The 17,908-nt window shown below is 43.4% G+C and overlaps 2 protein-coding genes across 5 annotated transcripts; one reads left to right on the top strand and one right to left on the bottom strand.

Moving 5' to 3' along the window:
- The first annotated feature begins 64 nt into the window (after positions 1-64).
- noa1 (nitric oxide associated 1) lies at positions 65-5,944 on the top strand. Its single transcript, XM_023820957.2, has 7 exons — positions 65-1,465; positions 1,785-1,949; positions 2,238-2,455; positions 2,994-3,125; positions 4,158-4,274; positions 4,857-4,974; positions 5,160-5,944. Exons 1-7 carry the CDS (start codon positions 223-225, stop codon positions 5,387-5,389), a joined length of 2,223 nt encoding a protein of 740 aa, XP_023676725.2. The 5' UTR covers positions 65-222; the 3' UTR covers positions 5,390-5,944.
- A 740-nt stretch (positions 5,945-6,684) lies between these two features.
- rest (RE1-silencing transcription factor) lies at positions 6,685-15,566 on the bottom strand. Of its 4 annotated transcripts, XR_011981816.1 has the most exons (5): positions 15,172-15,566; positions 11,700-12,613; positions 11,502-11,585; positions 7,747-11,081; positions 6,685-7,619 (listed from the first exon to the last, which is right to left on the bottom strand). XR_011981816.1 is itself a non-coding variant. In XM_072697661.1 (4 exons), the coding sequence occupies exons 2-4, from the start codon at positions 12,604-12,606 to the stop codon at positions 8,641-8,643; spliced, it is 3,432 nt and encodes a 1,143-aa protein (XP_072553762.1). In that variant the 5' UTR covers positions 12,607-12,613; positions 14,939-15,566; the 3' UTR covers positions 6,685-8,640. The 4 variants fall into 4 exon arrangements, 3 of the variants coding, with proteins under 3 accessions (XP_072553762.1, XP_072553763.1, XP_072553761.1); XM_072697661.1 differs by having other exon boundaries at positions 6,685-11,081; positions 14,939-15,566; XM_072697662.1 differs by having other exon boundaries at positions 6,685-11,081; positions 11,700-12,536; positions 14,939-15,566.
- Between the last annotated feature and the right edge of the window lie 2,342 nt (positions 15,567-17,908).

Here is a 17,908-nt window from a genome sequence, read left to right as displayed (position 1 = left end):
TTGTCAATTTATATCGGGTTTTATATAAATGTGTTTTATTACACGTAAAAAGCTCAAAATGAGGCAATATACATACGCAACTTCCGGTTATGTAGTGACAGCGAGGTTCACGGGTTACTTGCTGAGTTTTCTCACATGTGAAACGTGAACATTCCAAGTTATGCGCTATTTATGTGACGAACTTCATATTTATTGTTACATATCGTATCACTGTTTGTCACAATGCAAAGATTCGTTCAAGTTACTTTGAAACGATTTTTAAATTGCAAATTATCACGACACCTATCCATGTCGTGTCTCCGACTACCTAACGGAATCAAGTCGAATAAGTTACAGGGCGAGTGCAGCATTTCGTTAACATATAAAATAAATCCAATCCACCTGACGATATCTAATTCTCCATGGACAATAAGACACAGATTCTACTATGCTGACCCAGGAGTACGTGGTGCACCTCAAAGAGGTACGAAGAATAACCGAAAGTCAAAGAAATACACCTCCGTAGAACCAGAGACTGAGGAAGAATTCGTTTTTCTGGACTACTCGGATCCAGAAGAACCCAGAGAACTTGAGCTTCCTTTGGAGATATCTGCGCAAGTGGATACTGCAATGGCCATTGATAAAAAGGTGCGAAAGATGAGCAGTACCGAGGTGAGTCATAGGGCACTGGAAGTACAGTTGCAGTCAATTAAGGACGTAATTAGAGAAGATCCAGACATTGAGTTTCATGATGCTGGTTACTCTCATGTAAAGTCAACAAGGACCAACCCTAGCAAGCACCGAGTGTACGGCACACCAGATCCAGAGGTACCCGTAAGTAGTACATGCTGCTCTGGGTGTGGTGCTGTGATGCACTGCACGGTCCCAGATTTACCTGGTTATCTGCCCAGCGAAAAATACAAACGTTTATCCGAGGAAAATACACTGGACAAAGCGATTTGTCAGCGCTGTTTCTTACTGGTGCACCACCAAAAGGCGTTAAGTGTGCAAATGAAAAAGGAGGAGTATCGCAGTATTGTTAGCCGTATACGGAATGAGAAGGCTTTAGTATTGTTGATTGTGGATCTCCTGGATGTCCCGGATTCTATTATACCGGATCTGATTGATTTGGTAGGGGAAAGAAAACATATTGTGGTGCTAGGAAATAAAATTGACTTGCTGCCGGGGGACTCTGATAACTACTTAAAACGAATCAAGGCTCAGCTTTTGCAGTACTGCACAGACTTCGGCATTTCCCCCGGCAACAGCATAAAAGATGTCCATCTCATAAGTGCCAAAACAGGCTATGGCGTTGAGAATCTCATATCAAGCCTTCAGTCGTCTTGGAAGTATAAAGGAGATGTTTATTTGGTGGGGACCGCCAACGCTGGGAAGTCTACGCTGTTCAACACGTTGCTGGAATCTGACTATTGCAAATCTAAGGGGTCGGATGTGATTCACAAAGCCACGATATCTCCTTGGCCAGGTGAGTGTCATCGACGAGGTTTGCCCTGAAAAAGATGAGGCTTTCTGCAATAAATTATGATTTCAGCAGGTGCGCCGTTTAAAAAAAAAAAAAAAAAAAATGTCATGCAGTTATTCCGTTTTTACCATCAAACGATCATTGAATTACTTAAGTCACTTTGTTTCTGTCAAAAACACTTAGCAGAATTTAACTGTTGACACTTCGCTGTTGAAAAAAAAGTACAAATGGTAACAGCAGCGTTTTAGGATTTTGTTTTTATATATACATATATTTTTTTTATTGAAGAATGACATTAACAGAAAAATCCTTTCCTGTGCAGGAACAACATTGAACCTGTTGAAGTTTCCCATCATAAATCCCACTCCATACCGCATGTTCAGACGGCATGAGAGGCTGAGGAGCGGCGCGACTGCAGGGGAGGTGGTGATGAATCCGCAGGAGATGCAGAAACTGCAGCAGCTCAGCAAGCAAGGGTACTTAGTAGGTGAGGGCAAATCAGTGAATGAATTAATGAATGAAAGACACGTTTTTATTGCTCATACTCCTATCAGGTGTGATCAGTTCACATTTTGGCAGTGAGTAGTAAATAAAATTATTTTTTTCAATCAATTGTTTGGGTATATGCCATGCCAACGCATGAATTCCAAGAGTTTCTCATGGTAAAGTGTAAAACGGCTAAGAACGTTGGGGTGCACCTTAGTTCTTGAAAAGCAGAAGTAGTTGCAACTCTGCCTTTCAGCTCCCTTACGCTCCATTTGAAATGTCGTGTCAGGCCATGTGGGCAGAACCTTCCGGCAAGACGCGCAGAAACGGCTACATGCCGGCATCGTGGAATTTGATCCCGAGGAACTCAGCTATGGAGGAGCCGAAGGGGACTTTGAGGGGAAGGTGATCAGACCACAATCCTGTGACCCAGTGGAGTTCACCCACAACGAGCTCAAAGATGCCCATTGGCTGTATGACACACCAGGCATCATGAAAGAGTGTGATGTAAGTCCCCCGAACAGGACATCATAAGCTGTTGGTTAGGTTAATGGGAGCCATAGGATCATAGCATAGCTAAGCGGCTTGGTCTTCTTGTTGGTTGAATAGAAACGTCTTAACAGAAGTGTTCTATAGTCCGACAAAGGCAAAAAACTAACTATACTGCCACTGAAACTGAGAAAGAGGGCTTTATAGTTTTTTGACCATCCACCTTAGGCAGGTAAATGTTTTCTTCAAAACCGAACATAGTTGAACTAGAATATTTTATGAGATAAAACGGAGCCTAAAAAGACTCAGTTTTGGCCATAATTCTGTTAATATGTAGTTACTTTTATTTGCCTTTGCACAGTAGTATAAGCAGAATATTAACACTTAAGTGTGATGGCATAGTCAGAGTATGATTGTATAGTGAAGAGTTTTGTCTCCCTTGGGCAAAGTATGTATGTAATTTCTGAATTTTGTTAGATTTACAAAGTGCGTAGGCTGTATGTCATATGACATTGCCAGTGTTCTTTAGATGCTATTTTCTTCTTTTGCCATTTAGATTCTCAGCCTGCTAAATGAACAAGAGCTGAAGATGGTAGTGCCCACTCATGCCATTGTGCCAAGGACCTTTGTCTTGAAGCCTGGCACGGTGCTGTTTCTGGGAGCACTGGCACGGATCGATTATCTAGAGGTCAGTATACTGTAGGGCTCATCAAATGTAAGTATTTTATTTTGTGCGCATATTTTACATAAGTTACATTTTGAGTCTCTCTAAAGCAGTGATTCTCAAAGTGTGTGCCCCCCCTAGGGGATGCCGTGGCACTGCAGGGGGGGCACTAAGCATAACAAATGCCAGGTTGAGTGTGTGCTAAAATGGGTAGCGGAACTGGAACATGTGAGCGGAGTGGAGTGATGAGGATTTCCGCTCATCGCAAGCGGAGCGGTCCCTGCTCACAGCCGCTGCAGACTGCTCCGCTCATTGTCACTCCCCGCTAAAGGTCAATTTTCACTTCACCTCAATGAGATCACTCACCGCTCGCTCCAAAAAAAACCTACATTGTATAATATTTTAAGCTTAGTTTGACGCCAGGCTACAGTTTAACTGATCAGCCAAATCCACATTCAAGCAGAAATTATTTATTTCAAGATGTGAGCGGGTTAGTGACTTTGGCCAGCTGGCTGGCGTGCGATTTTCAATTAGAGACAAGTCTGCACACGCATTTACATGTTTGTAATAATTTGATTACCTTGTAAATAGGTAGTTCGCAAACCCTACTGAAGTGCTTTTGATGTAGGTAATTGTAGGTTTGCAATGGAATAAGATAGATTTGCCGTAAGATTTCTTGGGCGTCACACCAGATGAGTGAGAGTTGGGAACCTGGCGAAAGTGGAGTGAGACTCAGTGAGAGATAAGGGGACGCTGCAGTGTTTTTGAAATATGCCGCTCCCGCTCCCGCTCCGCACTCACTCCCGCTCCGCTCAGCTGACGTGCTCTGAGCGGAACCAAAGTTGAATGTGTGTTTTTCAAGTGGGAGCAATAGCAGAGTCTTAAGGTTTTTTTTTGCTTTCAGACAGTGAAACAAACATGGACATTATATATAATATATGCGTGCGTGTGTGTGTGTGTGTATATGTGCGTGTGTATGTATGTGTGTATATATACTTGTTTTCCATTGATTACTGCAATATATTTGGTATTTATGTGGATGTCCCCCTTTTTTAGGGTGAAACATCCTGTTGGTTCTCTGTCATTGTTTCCAATCTGATCCCAGTTCACATCACTAGTCTGGAGAAAGCAGACGACATCTACCACAAGCATGCTGGGAAAACACTACTCAGGGTAAGATAATACTTTACAAGGAAGATTTCCCAGACCAGACCAGAATAGAACATATAGTGTTGCAGTACCTTGTGTTAATCATACGGGTGGCATAACGGAAGGAAGTAATGCAGTGAAAGCGAAAGCAAATGTTTTTCGCACAAACCTGTGTGCACACCTGCATGGACTGCATAGCAACCATGCAAATTATCCTCGGTCATATTGAACAGACCTTCCTGGCTGTATCATGCAAATAAAAACCAGTCTCTGGTGAGATTCCCATAGGTTATTACCTTTCCAGAGCACCAAAGAGAGATTTTATGCCATGTATTGCTGTTGGACTACAGCATACCCTGAAGGAATTTACTTTGTTTTACCATGTTCCATTCATTGCTTTGCACAGCGATTGTGACAATTGGACACCTTGTGGGGCCAACAATGGATGTAATTAGGGACTTGATTTCTTATACACAGGGAGCTTTTTTGGGATGAGGTGTTTTTGTATGAGAATGTTATAATTACAAAATCACAGTGGTGAAACCTATTTGCTATTCATGATTCGGTTTACATATTTATTAGTAATAGCTAATGTGTTCTGACCAGGTACCAACTGGAGGAGAGGAACGGATGAAGGGGTTTCCACCACTCATTCCACATGACTTTGAGATGAGGGGGCGGGGCAATCAGGAGGCCACAGCTGACATCAAGGTCTCCTCTGCAGGTAACTGTCCAATTGGAAGAGCTGGAGTAGAACATGTAAAAACAAGCTTCACTCACTGGAAGGAGAGATGAGGCCAGATTCTCACAGCCAATCATTAACAATAACCACATTACCAAAGGAAAGGTGTCAGCGCAGAGTCTTCAGTATCTCCACATTAAAGATGTATATATCTCTCCCTCCATCAGGTTGGGTGGCTGTGACAGGCCAAGATGGTGACCAGCTCCACATCCGGGTTCATGCACCGGAGGGGGTTGGACTGTCTCTGAGGGCACCCCCATTACTCCCCCACATTGTCAACATTAAGGGGGAGCGCATCCGCAAGACCCCTGCCTACAAACCCAAGAAGCCCCGACCCCTGGTGGACAAGAGCCTATCAGCAGAAGGGGCAGAACGTTTGAAGTTTAGAAAGAAGTAGGGGACATGTTACATGAACGCGCAAGAAATCATCTTGGAATTTAACTGGGTCTTTCAATTATGGTGTTTTCATCCATCCATATTCTATGTCCGCCTCTGTAGTATAAGGTCATGGGAAGTCTATAGGTTATCCCAGGAGGCACTGGGATATCATGGATGGGACACCAGTGCATCACTTGGTAATATGAATGTGGAACATCTGAGAGGCTTATTTCTCCACGCATTGAAGTTCATGTACCAGAAATGACAGGTAATACATATGGCTGTTACTCTAAATGGGGGGGAGGTTAATATTACTACTCCTACTGTTGTTCACTGTTTAATTGTATATGGCCATACGAATGGACATTGCATATGGAATGTATACCTGGAGGAAGGAATCTTTGTACTGATACCAAAATTAATGCTCAGTTCATTTTTCCAAATGGTCAAGAATGTAACAAGATTTTTTTTAAGCCAAAACATTTTATTTTTTTGAGACTGCATTTTATAGTAAGAATATCTGTTTTCTTTGTCAATTACAATTTTGGCTTGAGAAAAAAAAAGATAAACCTAATTTATATGCAAAAAACCTAAGTTTATTATAACAACCTAGCATAATCAAAGAAGTCACTCTGCATCCCTCTCTTGAACACAATGTGTCAGACCAATTATGTGGAAACAATTCATTCACAGCAGCTGTAAATGCTTACATCAGTGTAACTTGTTATGTTTACTATTACATACAAGAAATAGGATATGATTTTGTTAGACAAAATGGCAAAAAGACATGATTACATCGTTAAACATTGTTAACAGTGCTTGTGTGATAAAATGAAAATGGCCTACAGTCACTAAGGCAAATGTGTACATAATATAGATAAGCAAACATTTTCCATTTACATAAAGATAAGAGGGGGCAACATTTACATGACAAAGAAGTCTAACCAAGAGTGCATTTTCAATGGGATCAAGGTACATAGGGCCAAGAACATCATTGTTGCGTACAGTCCATGGACAGATCCACAATGATCAGCAGTCCTTGCGTTCTTTCACTTCTTACTTTGGTATCATAACTGAGACACTATTGCACAGAACCGTCAGAAACATGTGTGGGTGCATGCTGGGGGATTTGTTTTGTACTGAGAGACAAGATCAGTGAATCAGATCAGGACTTCACGAACTGAAATCCATTCTCAAGTTCAATGTGGGGGGGGGGGGGAAGAGGTCAGGATGGTATGTCCCAGCTAAATGACTTTCCTCAAAAAAAGAAAACACTTTTTACACCGACAGCAAAACAACCTGCATTCACAATGGTGGGAGCATACTGATTTAATGGTGTAAATCTTGCAATGACCCCTCAAAGAAATGCTCCTTTGATTACATTTCTTCCCCTAAAACTGGGGTCAACACATGGTTTAAAGGCAAAAATCACATTTAGGGCAATTACAGGCTAAGAAAAGAGGCATTTGACCTTGGTCGAAGCAAAGCAATGCTTCAACTTCAGATCAAGGAATGGTTCAAACACTCGCAAGTCACCCACCAGCCAAAAAGGAGCTCTGTAAAGGATTACTTTCAACAAAAGGGTGTTTGTTTGAAATACTCTCTCATCACCATTTAATAGAAACGATAGAAGGAGAGGTTTAAAAATGAAAAACCATAGAATGATTGTCAAAAGCACCAAAAAAGCAACAAGTGTAGCATGCAATAAAAAAGTGTGCTCAACGTAAAAAAAAATCTTTGGACAAAGATAGCAAAAAAAAAAAACTTACTAACTTTTCTTACAACAAATGAAGCTTTGAATTCTTTATGTACACAATTCTACAGTTGCGTAGTTAACGCAAAACTTAAGGGGATGAATATTACTGGAAACTGATGCTGTCAAACACCAGTGGCCAGGGTTTATACTCTGCATGACCGCCAGGCTGATCGTTCCTTGGTCTCCCATGTAGAAGTGAAAGTGCAGAGAGTTTTGCCTGGCATTTACCTCCATGGAGATGCATTTTCACCATACAGTCTAAGAAATAAATTTCTAATAATTTGTGTTTTGGGGGGGGGGGAAGCGACGTCCGACATGCGCCAGATACCTGCTCACAAACTCATTCACAGAGAATGATTATGAAGGAGCACCCACACTCCATCCTCCAGCTGCACATTTGTAACATCAAAAGGCCACAACAGAACTTTAAAATGTGTGAGCCACCATATGGAGTCAACATGTTCTAGTGATCCAATACAACGGTAAGGCAGGCCTGTAAACAAAAGAAACAAATGCAGTTTCATTGGCTGCAAAGTGCTCACCAAAAGGATGGAGGAACAATGCCTCTTTACTGGCTGTCAATTGAGCGCGCGTTGCTCCACCCCCCCATGTTGACTCACCAGACACAGAACGCTCCACTGAAGAATCCATCACAAAAGAAGCCAGAGGCCCATTCTTCTCAACCCTGCTGGCTTTCGACCACCTGGGTCCGCCCAATCTCGTCTCACCACGGGGGTGGTGAAAGGGGCCATCTTTGGCTCCTCATTTAGAAGCGTCACGCGTCTGCTCACAATGCACTCTGTCATTGTGGCCCGCAGACAGAGTGATAAATGGGGGGAACTCATGAGCTGGGGGTTGTGGGGCACTCTTTGCTTACTCCATATAAAAACGTAACAGGGTTCTTGTTAGAACTCCTTGTCAAAATTCCAGATTCCTTCGGCACTTGGTTTCTAGTACACATTTAAAAAAAACAAAAAAAAACAGCAACATGCAATCGCTGTTCTACCTAAGGGCACAATCCAGCTCTCAGAGGTCTCACCATGGTCTATACACCCTTTAGCTCAATCAGTAGGACCGAGTGAGAGTGGTTCCCACACAGAATTCATGATTACCATCAGATTGCCTCTCTAGACACACTTGATCAGTTATATACTTGACACGTCATCTAATGCTATGGACATAAAGGCCAAAATGAAATGAAAACCCGGAGCTGGTTCCAGTGATGAAAGAAGACAACTAGTACTGTTTATCTGTGATCCGACCTAAACATAAAGAAGCTATATCCAGTGCAGACACACTCCATAAAGCTAACATCTCAGTTTCTGATGGTTACAGTAAAGCATTATGAAAATGAATCAGTATTAAATAACTGTAAAAAAAAGTCATTTGTTTTACAGCTGCTAAAGGCTGAACACTTGATACCTTGCTTGTAGCTGCTATATAAAGTATACAGTTTGAGGAAGAAAAATTAAATAGAAATATTAGGCCATTCGATCAAAGACCCTAGTGGACGCTCACTGCTCCTCAGAGGCAGCGCTCTCCAAGTAATATACGTTCACCAGGTGCCGATTTAAATGCCTCCGGTACTCCACCTCCATGGGGAACGTGCGGTCACAAAAAATGCAGGTGTGACTCGGGAGTGCTGTGGCTGTGGGGACGGGGGGCACCTCCTCCGTGGGGGTCTCTGGTCCTGCGAGCTTTCCTGAGCCGCTGAGGCCGGAGTCGTCGCTGCCCTCGGAGACGTTGTCACTGATGTCACTGCCGTCGTGGCTGTGTATACCCTCATCTTCTTCGGTTTCGGCGGGCTTGTGACCCGTCCGAGGAAGCTCCAGAGTAGAACTTGGCTGACCTTGCTCTCCCTTCTGGGGCTCCAAGGCTTTCCCCCTTGCCTCAGGAACCTCATTTGGTGCACTGTTCACCGGTCCATGCTCCATCTCAGTCCTTTCTTCCTCATTTACACCGTCTACAGGATTCCTGAGAAGACCAAGGTGAGCCTCGACATTATGTTGGTCCTTGTTTGCAGTGGTCTCCTGAGGTGTCTGAATGAGTACTTGGTGTTCTGCCTCCATGGCTGATGCATCGGTCTCCACTGTGGGATTCTCCCCTTCCAGCACTTGCTCCACAATGTTCTCGTCCACCATGCTTGGCTCTAACAAGCTCAGGCTCTGCTTCTTCTTGCTTTGTACCTTTTTGGTTTTTGTCTGCAGCTGAACTACAACAGGCAGGCCAAGCCCCTTGGCTGGTTTGTCTTTGCCCCTGGTGGCCTGGCAAGTTTGCAGTACCTTCCGCTTGCTACGCAAGATGCTGGAAGCCTGAAGGGGCATGTCCTCAGCTTTCTTCCTTCTGCTTTTCCTGGAGACAGAGGGCTCAGAAGTCCCTTGGCAGTGTGAAGACTGCTCCAATTCTTCTGCCTTTCTCTTACCATAAGTATTTGCCACTTCCCTGCTTTCACATTTTCTTGGAAGTTCCCAACATTCAAAATCCCTTCCTTGATCTTTATCCTCCACATCCTTCATCACTTTAGGTGAACTCTGGCAAGCACTTCTGTCAGACTTCACTGTCTTTTTGTTCTTTGACTCTGCCTTCTCCCTCTCGGTCCGCTCTTTCTCCACCCTCTCCCTCTCAGCCTGCTCCTTCTCCAGCTTCTCCCTCTCTACTCGCTCCTTCTCGGCCCTCTCTTTCTCAACTCTATCCCTCTCTGCCTTCTCCTTTTCAAGCCGCTCCTTCTCCACCCTCTCCCTCTCAGCCTTCTCCTTTTCAAGCTGCTCCTTCTCCACCCTCTCCCTCTCTACCTTCTCCTTTTCAACCCTCTCCTTCTCCACCTTCTCCTTTTCAACCCTCTCCTTCTCCACCTTCTCCTTTTCAACCCTCTCCTTCTCCACCTTCTCCTGTTCAACCCTCTCCTTCTCCACCTTCTCCTGTTCAACCCTCTCCTTCTCCAACCTCTCTTTCTCAACCCTCTCCTTCTCCAACCTCTCTTTCTCAACCCTCTCCTTCTCCAACCTCTTCTTTTCAACCCTCTCTTTCTCCACTCTGGCCTTTTCAGTCCTCTCCTTCTCCATCCTTTCCTTTTCAGCTTTCTCCTTCTTCTTCTCTACCTTCTCCATCTTATCCTTCTCTTCTGAGCCTGTTGTCATCTTTGCAGATTTCCTTCCCCTTCTGTTTGGTGTCTTGACTACCGTACCATCCGAGAGCCGGGAAGCTTTGGTGGTCTTCTTGGCCTCTTTTTTCTTTTCCACTTTTTCCAGGCCACTCTCAGCCTGTTTCCCATCACAATCAGCCTTCTCCATTCTTGTTGTTCTCCCACCACTTCTCTCCCGTCGTTCACATTTCTCTTTCTGCTTCTCCGTCCCCTTCTCCTCTGCCAAACCCTTCTCTGCTTTTCCTGTGCCAGCTTTCTCAGAGTTTTGCTCCCCTTTCTTGGAGGTCTTGTCCTTGCGCTCTTTCTCGGCAGCAGGTGCTGAAGCTGGCCTGTTAGATTTCCGCATAGAGAGGTTCATCGGGGTCAGGTTCTGCTGTTCATCTGCAGTAGCATTTCCTTGCTTGACAGATCTTTTCTCCGGCTGCCCTTTCCGTTCCTTGATTCCTGTCAACACATACTGGGTGTTCCCGTCCACATTGTAGTAAGTGGAGTTAGAATCAGGTTTCTTGACACGCAACTTGACTTTGGATACATCCATGGTGATCTCAGAGCAGTCTGGGTGCCGGGACTTGATGTGATACTGCAAGTTGCACTTCTTGGAGGCAGCGTAGCTGCAGACGGGGCAAAGGAACTGCCGAGGGTTGATATGAAGCTCTACGTGCTTTTTGTAATTGCTGCGATCCGCCGTCTTGTACTGGCAATGTGGGCAGCTCAGGGGTTTGGGGCCGTTGTGAACCTGCCTGGCATGGCGAGTCACTTCATGCTGGTTGGCAGCTAGGTAGCTACAGGTCTCACATTTAAATGGCCTCTCACCTGAACAAAAACAAACAATTGTTTAAAAACTAATGAAAAATATATATTTATATAGATCTATATCTTTTCAAGTATTATTTACAAGTATCGTTACCAAGGAAAATTTCATGCAATGAAAGGGACACAAACACCACCGATTACCACACACGGGGACAAACAAACGATACATACCAATTTACCGTTTTTGCTAATCCAAAACCAACTGCTCCACCGAATGCATTGAGTACAACAAAATAATAATATTAGTTTTATTTTTCATTTGTCTTTCAATAGAACACAGCAAGGAGACTGTTTGAACAGTGTTCTAAGGCTGTAAAATAACTGAAAGCTGACCACCACTGGTTATTTCTACATCATGTCAAACTCTACCAAATACTTCTCAACCCTCTTGCTGGCAAAGGTTCCAGGGCTGAGACTCACCTGAGTGTGTTCTCATGTGCCGGGTCAAGTGCGTTTTCTGGGAGCTTGAATACTTGCAGTATGGGCACCGGAATGGACGCTCCCCTGTCACAGAACAAGTGTGTTAGAACCATAGAAAGACACAACGATGGTTTCTGGTGCACCCAGAAATCCTGTGTCGTCATCTGCGCAGCTTGACGCGTGCGGTGGCATGCCTACCTGTGTGAGTGCGAATGTGCTGCACGTAGTTGTTCTTGCGATCAGAGAAATAGCAGCACTGTGCACAGGTGTACAGCTTGCTGGGGAAGTGGTTCCGCAAGTGCTTCTTCCAGTGGTACTGACTGATGGTGGTGTACGTGCAGATGGTACATTTATAAACCCTCTGGCTGTCCCCCTCCTTAGTGTGATGTTTGAGGTGGGCCACATAGTGGTCATAGCGGTTTGTATTATAGCCGCAGCGTTCACAGCGAATCACTCCCTTCGTGTACACCAACCCGTCCCCTCCCTCAGCACTGGATGCTGAGTCCTTGGCCGCTCCCTCAGCCTCAGCCTCCGCCCCATTAACCACGATTAGCTTCTTGGCACTATGCCTACGGATGTGATGGACAAAATCCTCCTCACACTCCGCCTGATACTGACAGGGCTTGCAGTGGAATGGCTTTTTCTTCTTGGGTGGTTCCACAGGCCGCTGTATGCGCTTACGCTTGCCTACTCCTGCCGGAGACTGATCCTGCTCTGGAGGTTCAGCTACCCCCTCCTGATCATTTCTCGTCTCCTCTGGCTCTGGCTCCGGCTCCGCGGCAGTCTGGCATGGTGGATCCGGCTGGGCCTCGTCGTACACGACCAAAGGCGCCTCTGCTTGGCCGTCAAACCCACTGAATCGCGTCAGCGCCTCATCCTCGCTATCAGAGTAGCTGCCACTGCCCACCGTCTTCAGTTCCACCATCTGTTTCTCCTCCGTGAGGCTCTCACAATTGGTGCCCTCGGAAGTGAGGGCCACGTTGGCAAGCATGACCAACTGCGGGGCAGCCATATCCGTCACTCCCTGGCCCTCACCTGCCATGGGCACAGACACCACAGGAGTAAACATGCCCACTCCAATGGGATAAACAGGCTGGGCAGCCATGCTAGATCTACAAAGAAAGAACAACCATGAGTAAAATCTATATCAATACAACTCACACATAAATAAAAATATATAGCCTACAATTACACCATTAACATTTAGACTACAGCATAACAAAATTCATGAAGCATTTCATTATTCAATTTGCAGTCCTTCTCAAGTGAAGTCAATATACACAATGAAATGAAACGGCGTTTGTCCAAGACTTTAAAAAGACAGACCGACATAGATGCTGTAGAAATAGTGCGACATTTACCTAGAGCTATGCAGTGGGTTTCACCAATTCTCCACCAAAAATAACATTTTAATACCGTTAGGACCAGTAAACACAGACAGTTTCTGCCTGGTGGACAACATTTAAATGGAACTTCTTGTTGGCAGTATGTTCTACTACAACGGGGGGCCTTCATTTAACTACTGCTTTCTACACCCAACCCCCACATCTCATGTGACAGCTGTCCATACTACATTCACACTAAAGCAACACGAAAGCTCAATAAAATCACTGGAAGGTGACATTTAAGATATTGGAATACTTGTTTCTCATCCTGCACCTCAGCATCTGAAAATGATGTGAATACTGGGGGAGGGAGCAGGTATTCGTAGGACAAAGGCTAGCACAGATGATCTCACAACCATTTACAGAGAAAGCCTGTGTCTAGTTATTGGTGCATAAGGAATGTCAGTAATATCCCAGTCATGTGACCAAAGGCATCAACAAGTTACCATACTTCAGTCTCTCTCTTTCCTCTCACAGTAGGAGGAAAAGAAATACCATACAATTTTCATGTTACTGTTTTCCTTATATACAAAACGTGCTGAATCAAGGTTTAAAGCATTTAACTAGATTGTTGCTTCAACAGTAATTAGTGGAAGCTGCAGTTACTATTAATAGTCCATCTTCCATTTAAACAAAACAGGAACGAACAAAAAAAAAAAAGTTACAAAAGCCATTTTTTTTCGATGCCGAATTAAGTCCACTGCCATTTAAGGTACAGGAAGACAATCATGTGAAAATGAGAATGAATGTTGAATCTGTAAGGGTCAAGGATCATCCTTTTGACTCAGAGTAAAAAAAAAGGTGTTACTTCAAAAATAATATAATTATATGATTTTTATTATATGATCATAACACTTTTTAAATGCAACAAAACTTTCAAATGGAGGTAAATGTTAAAAGAGTACACCAACTTCGAATAAATTTCGATTAAAAATTTGACCGCATATGCATGATACACAGAGAGAGAGAGAGAGAGAGAGAGAGAGAGAGAGAGAGAGAGTATATATCACTGATTTCCTGAAGAGGGTCGATGCTATTTTCCCATAAGAACTAAAACTATGAACAGAAATAATTAGGAAAGTTTTAAATCTTTTTCTCAACCGTGCCTCAGCCACCAAGTTTTCAACTACTGGCTGATCCCAGGAAAATAGTTTGTCAAGCCGTTCCAATAATATAACGTGACAGAAAAAAAAACACATACATATATACTTAACCCAGGTGAAATATGTGATAAAAGGCGCAGCACCCCCTTACAGCTGCAAACCGAGTGAACATGGGCCTAGTGGGTTAGCCAGCTACATGCATGAAAAAATTTGTGTTCGGCCATTTTACAGCCACAGCACTACCGACACTACAGCAACTCGATGTTTACTGGGACGTCGCTATTGCGGAGTAGGGCACACTTATAAAGTGATGGCACCCGCTGCATGCTTGGCTATGAAGTGCAAAACACATTAAGCGGCTACCTATGGTTACAATATCAATAAATAAGTCTGACTTATCCTCTCTGAAAACCGTAATCCTCTCGGTCACCAAGCTTTCGTGGTAACCAGCAAGCTAACATTTATACAAGAAAGTCAGCGTTTTCGCCAACGGCAGTGTGGGCTCAGTAAAAAAATTAAAATAAAAATCAATTTAAACTGACTTCTAAACTTCACAACTTCTTAAGTTCACTGGTCGTGCTTTACACGCCAGTGAAAACTTTTTCACAACTGAAAAAGTTGCCCTCGAGACTTCAGTAGTTCAATTAACATGCTAATACTTGTAATAAGGTGCCCAGTAAAGTCGGAATAAAGTGTTTACTACTAGTACTGGCCGTGCAGAAAGTCGGAGGGTGGGAGAAAAAAAAATCGCTGTCCAGGGCCCTCGCGAAGCTAGAAAGCTAGCTAGAAAACTTACAAAGTAAACATCCCCTTTCCGGAAACAGAAGACAAGACACGCTTTGAGCAATGTTCAACTTCAGCGGACAGCGCCTGTGTTTTTATTAAGTCCTCAGCGTGCACAAATCCGACGATTAATCCGGAAAAAAAAATCGGTTTACTGGCTTCATACCTCTACTTCGGGCGAGCGTGTATCCGTATGTGTGTTAGCCGTGGTCCTGATCTCCGTGCTGAAATACGAGCTTTGCGCCGTGCGGAATCAGCCCTGGACAGCGCCTCTCCCCTTTTCAGAAAGCAACCATCCCCTCCATGTTTGAAACAGTTTTTCAACAACTTTTTCCTCTCTGCCCTCTGCCGCTAGGTCGGAAAGTCCGAATCCCCCTTTCGCCCCCTCGCTAGACTCACCGCCAGTCCTTCGAGAGATTAAAACGAAAACTGGAAACTTGCGAGTCGAAATGTTTCCAAAGTTTTTCCCCCCTCGACAGTTTGCTCCGGCACGCGCAGGTCCCCCTCACATTCCAGCACACGGCCGCGTACGCAGTGATGGCTGACGTCACCGGCGGCTCGTGTTTCTTCCCGCGGCCGCCCCAGCTCGGCGTGCGAGTTCTGCGATGTCTCGGGCTTTTCCGCGGAGCTCCGAGCCGCGCCTGTCTGTCTGCCTGCCTTTCTTGAGCGACGAGCGCGGTCCAGCTGCGCCAGTGTACGTGCCAATGCAGATCGCTCTAGCGCTCGGTGGCCCTTCTTTAAGCGCGATGCCGGCGTTGAGTACGTTTGAGCGACGGCGTCTCTTGACGTTGCGTTCAGCTACCATTTTGGGAAGTAAAAAGGACGTAAACACGTTCTTTATATTGAAGTAGAGGTCTCGTATTTGTGTTGTGGTCAAAACGTACCCACACGTGCGATCTTTAAGAAGAAGGCCAACATGTCGATTAAGACTATTAGAAAAAGTTAAAGAATATGGTCTCTTGCTGACATCTTAAGTGTGGATAGCTTGAAAAGTAGGCATTTGTCACATTTTATGCCCTTATATTACCTTTACAACAACTATTTATAAACAGAACAAAGCATTTACACTTTTTAGGTTTTGGCGGTTTGAATGAGTTCACATTCTCCTCTGAGTACACTGATTTTCTTCCTCCTCCAAGGGCGTCCATTTAGGTGAACTAGTGTTTCTAAAATTGCCCACTGTGTGTACGTGTGTATGCATCGTGATGCGCTAGCATCACATCCCACATGTAGCCCTGCCCTGCGCCCTATTTTCCGTGAATATTATTATTCATGCAGTTGACATTTTTATTTATTTTAATTAAAAGATCACTGACTTATCAAGCTATTTAAGAAAACTGAAATCATACGAAGGTAACAGATTTTTAATTGGTTTAGTAGAGAAGAAGCATTTCAGGCCTTCAACTGTTCTTTAGATCAGCAATAATTATTCATTTGTGAACACTCGTTTTGGCTGTAGTCTAGTGGTTGTGTTCAGACATTGTTACTCATGTGAGGAAATGCAAGAACACTCTCTGTAAAATGATAGAATAACTTTGTAGTTCTAAACTTGTCATATATTAATGTTTAAGTACATTATGAAAAACTCATTTATTTGATGTATTAATAAATACATGAAATGTATGAAAGGAGGATAATTCTAGATTATGTAACTGATTTGGATTTTTAGATACTCCTAAATGTATTTTTTGGTGGAGAATGGTGATGTTATAGTAAGTGTTATACTTTATATACAAAATTTAATATGTTCACTCAGACCTGAAACACCCTAGCATAGCTGTTGGTTCTGCCATGAGGAAGTTTTTCTGTTTACTAGCAGTTTACTTCAGCAAAACTTGAATCTGTGGGGCATCTGATGAGAGTTTGATGTATGTTTCTGTACATTGAGGTGCAGTTCTAATTAGCCAGCCAGTCATGAAATAGTACTGATCTGAGAGCATGAGTTGAAAGCAAAAAGTTATCCCTGATTCTTAAAGTTTTAACAGATCATAACATTTCTAAAGGGAATTCAGAAGTTATAAACACATTTATAAAGGAAAGATTTAGTACACTGGATGATTGAATTTATATTTTATATTTTACATTTTATAAGGATCGCCCATAATTTTAGCACAAGATAAAGGTATTGAAAGTAATGTTTTCTTGCAATGATCTTGTGTTCAGTCACTGCAGACTTTGTGAGATTCATAAATAATTGTGAGCAGTATTCCAACAGATATGCAGGGCTGAGGTGGAATGATTAGGGAAACTTCTAAAAACTAAATATGGTAATGGTCTGGTCCAAGTTGAGATCATCTGCATGCTGAAATTTGATTTTAGGGTAGGCATTTGGGTCATTCATGCTTCAGCAATCAGAGGCTGGGTTATAATAGCTGAAGAGGGGTAAAGCTGATTGGTTTGAAGAGAATGTCTCCTTAATGCTGGTGTTGGCTAGACTGAATCCACTTGCCATGGGGATATTTTGAGGTTATGACATTGATTGTCACCAAGAGTAAAATGGAAATTAATAGCATCTATATGAATGAGTACTATCATGACATGTTTCAGTCTTTGGTAGCAAGTAATAGATCCATAGATAGACATGAAAAATACAGAACCAACCCTGCACAATAACCTTCAAGTATATTAATAGATTGGCCTAAAAGCCATCTTTCTTTAAAGATGAGTTCATACCTGTTGCTGAAATTCCCAAGTAGATGCAAGTCATGTTTAGTACAACAAAGTTAATGTTTTCTCAAGAACTATTTGGTAAACAATTTTTTTTCTATTCTTCTGTTCCCTTTAATTTTGAATTGACAACCATTAGGCACAGTTCATGAGTTTTATGAAAGCCTTGGCCTTCCAAACTCTAAAGACAAACTCTAAACTCTCAGTTCTAATGGGGGCAGTGTGTGGCTCAGAGAGCTGAGCCTCTGTGCCTTTGATCAGAAGGTCACTAGTTCAAGCATCTACAGAAGTCACATGTCCATGGGCCCTTGAGCAAGGCCCTTAACCCCCACCTCCAAGGTTACTGCATGCTGACTGTGCTATTAGCCTCCAAGCTTGCTCTCACCTGTATGGTGTGTCTCATAGGGAGCAAGATGAGGTAGAGAAAACGTGAGTTTCCCCACAGTGATTAATACGTTTCACTATTCCA

This window comes from Paramormyrops kingsleyae, chromosome 12, assembly GCF_048594095.1.
Source record: "Paramormyrops kingsleyae isolate MSU_618 chromosome 12, PKINGS_0.4, whole genome shotgun sequence".
NCBI lineage: Eukaryota > Metazoa > Chordata > Actinopteri > Osteoglossiformes > Mormyridae > Paramormyrops > Paramormyrops kingsleyae.
This window is presented reverse-complemented; position numbering and strand designations above follow the sequence as displayed.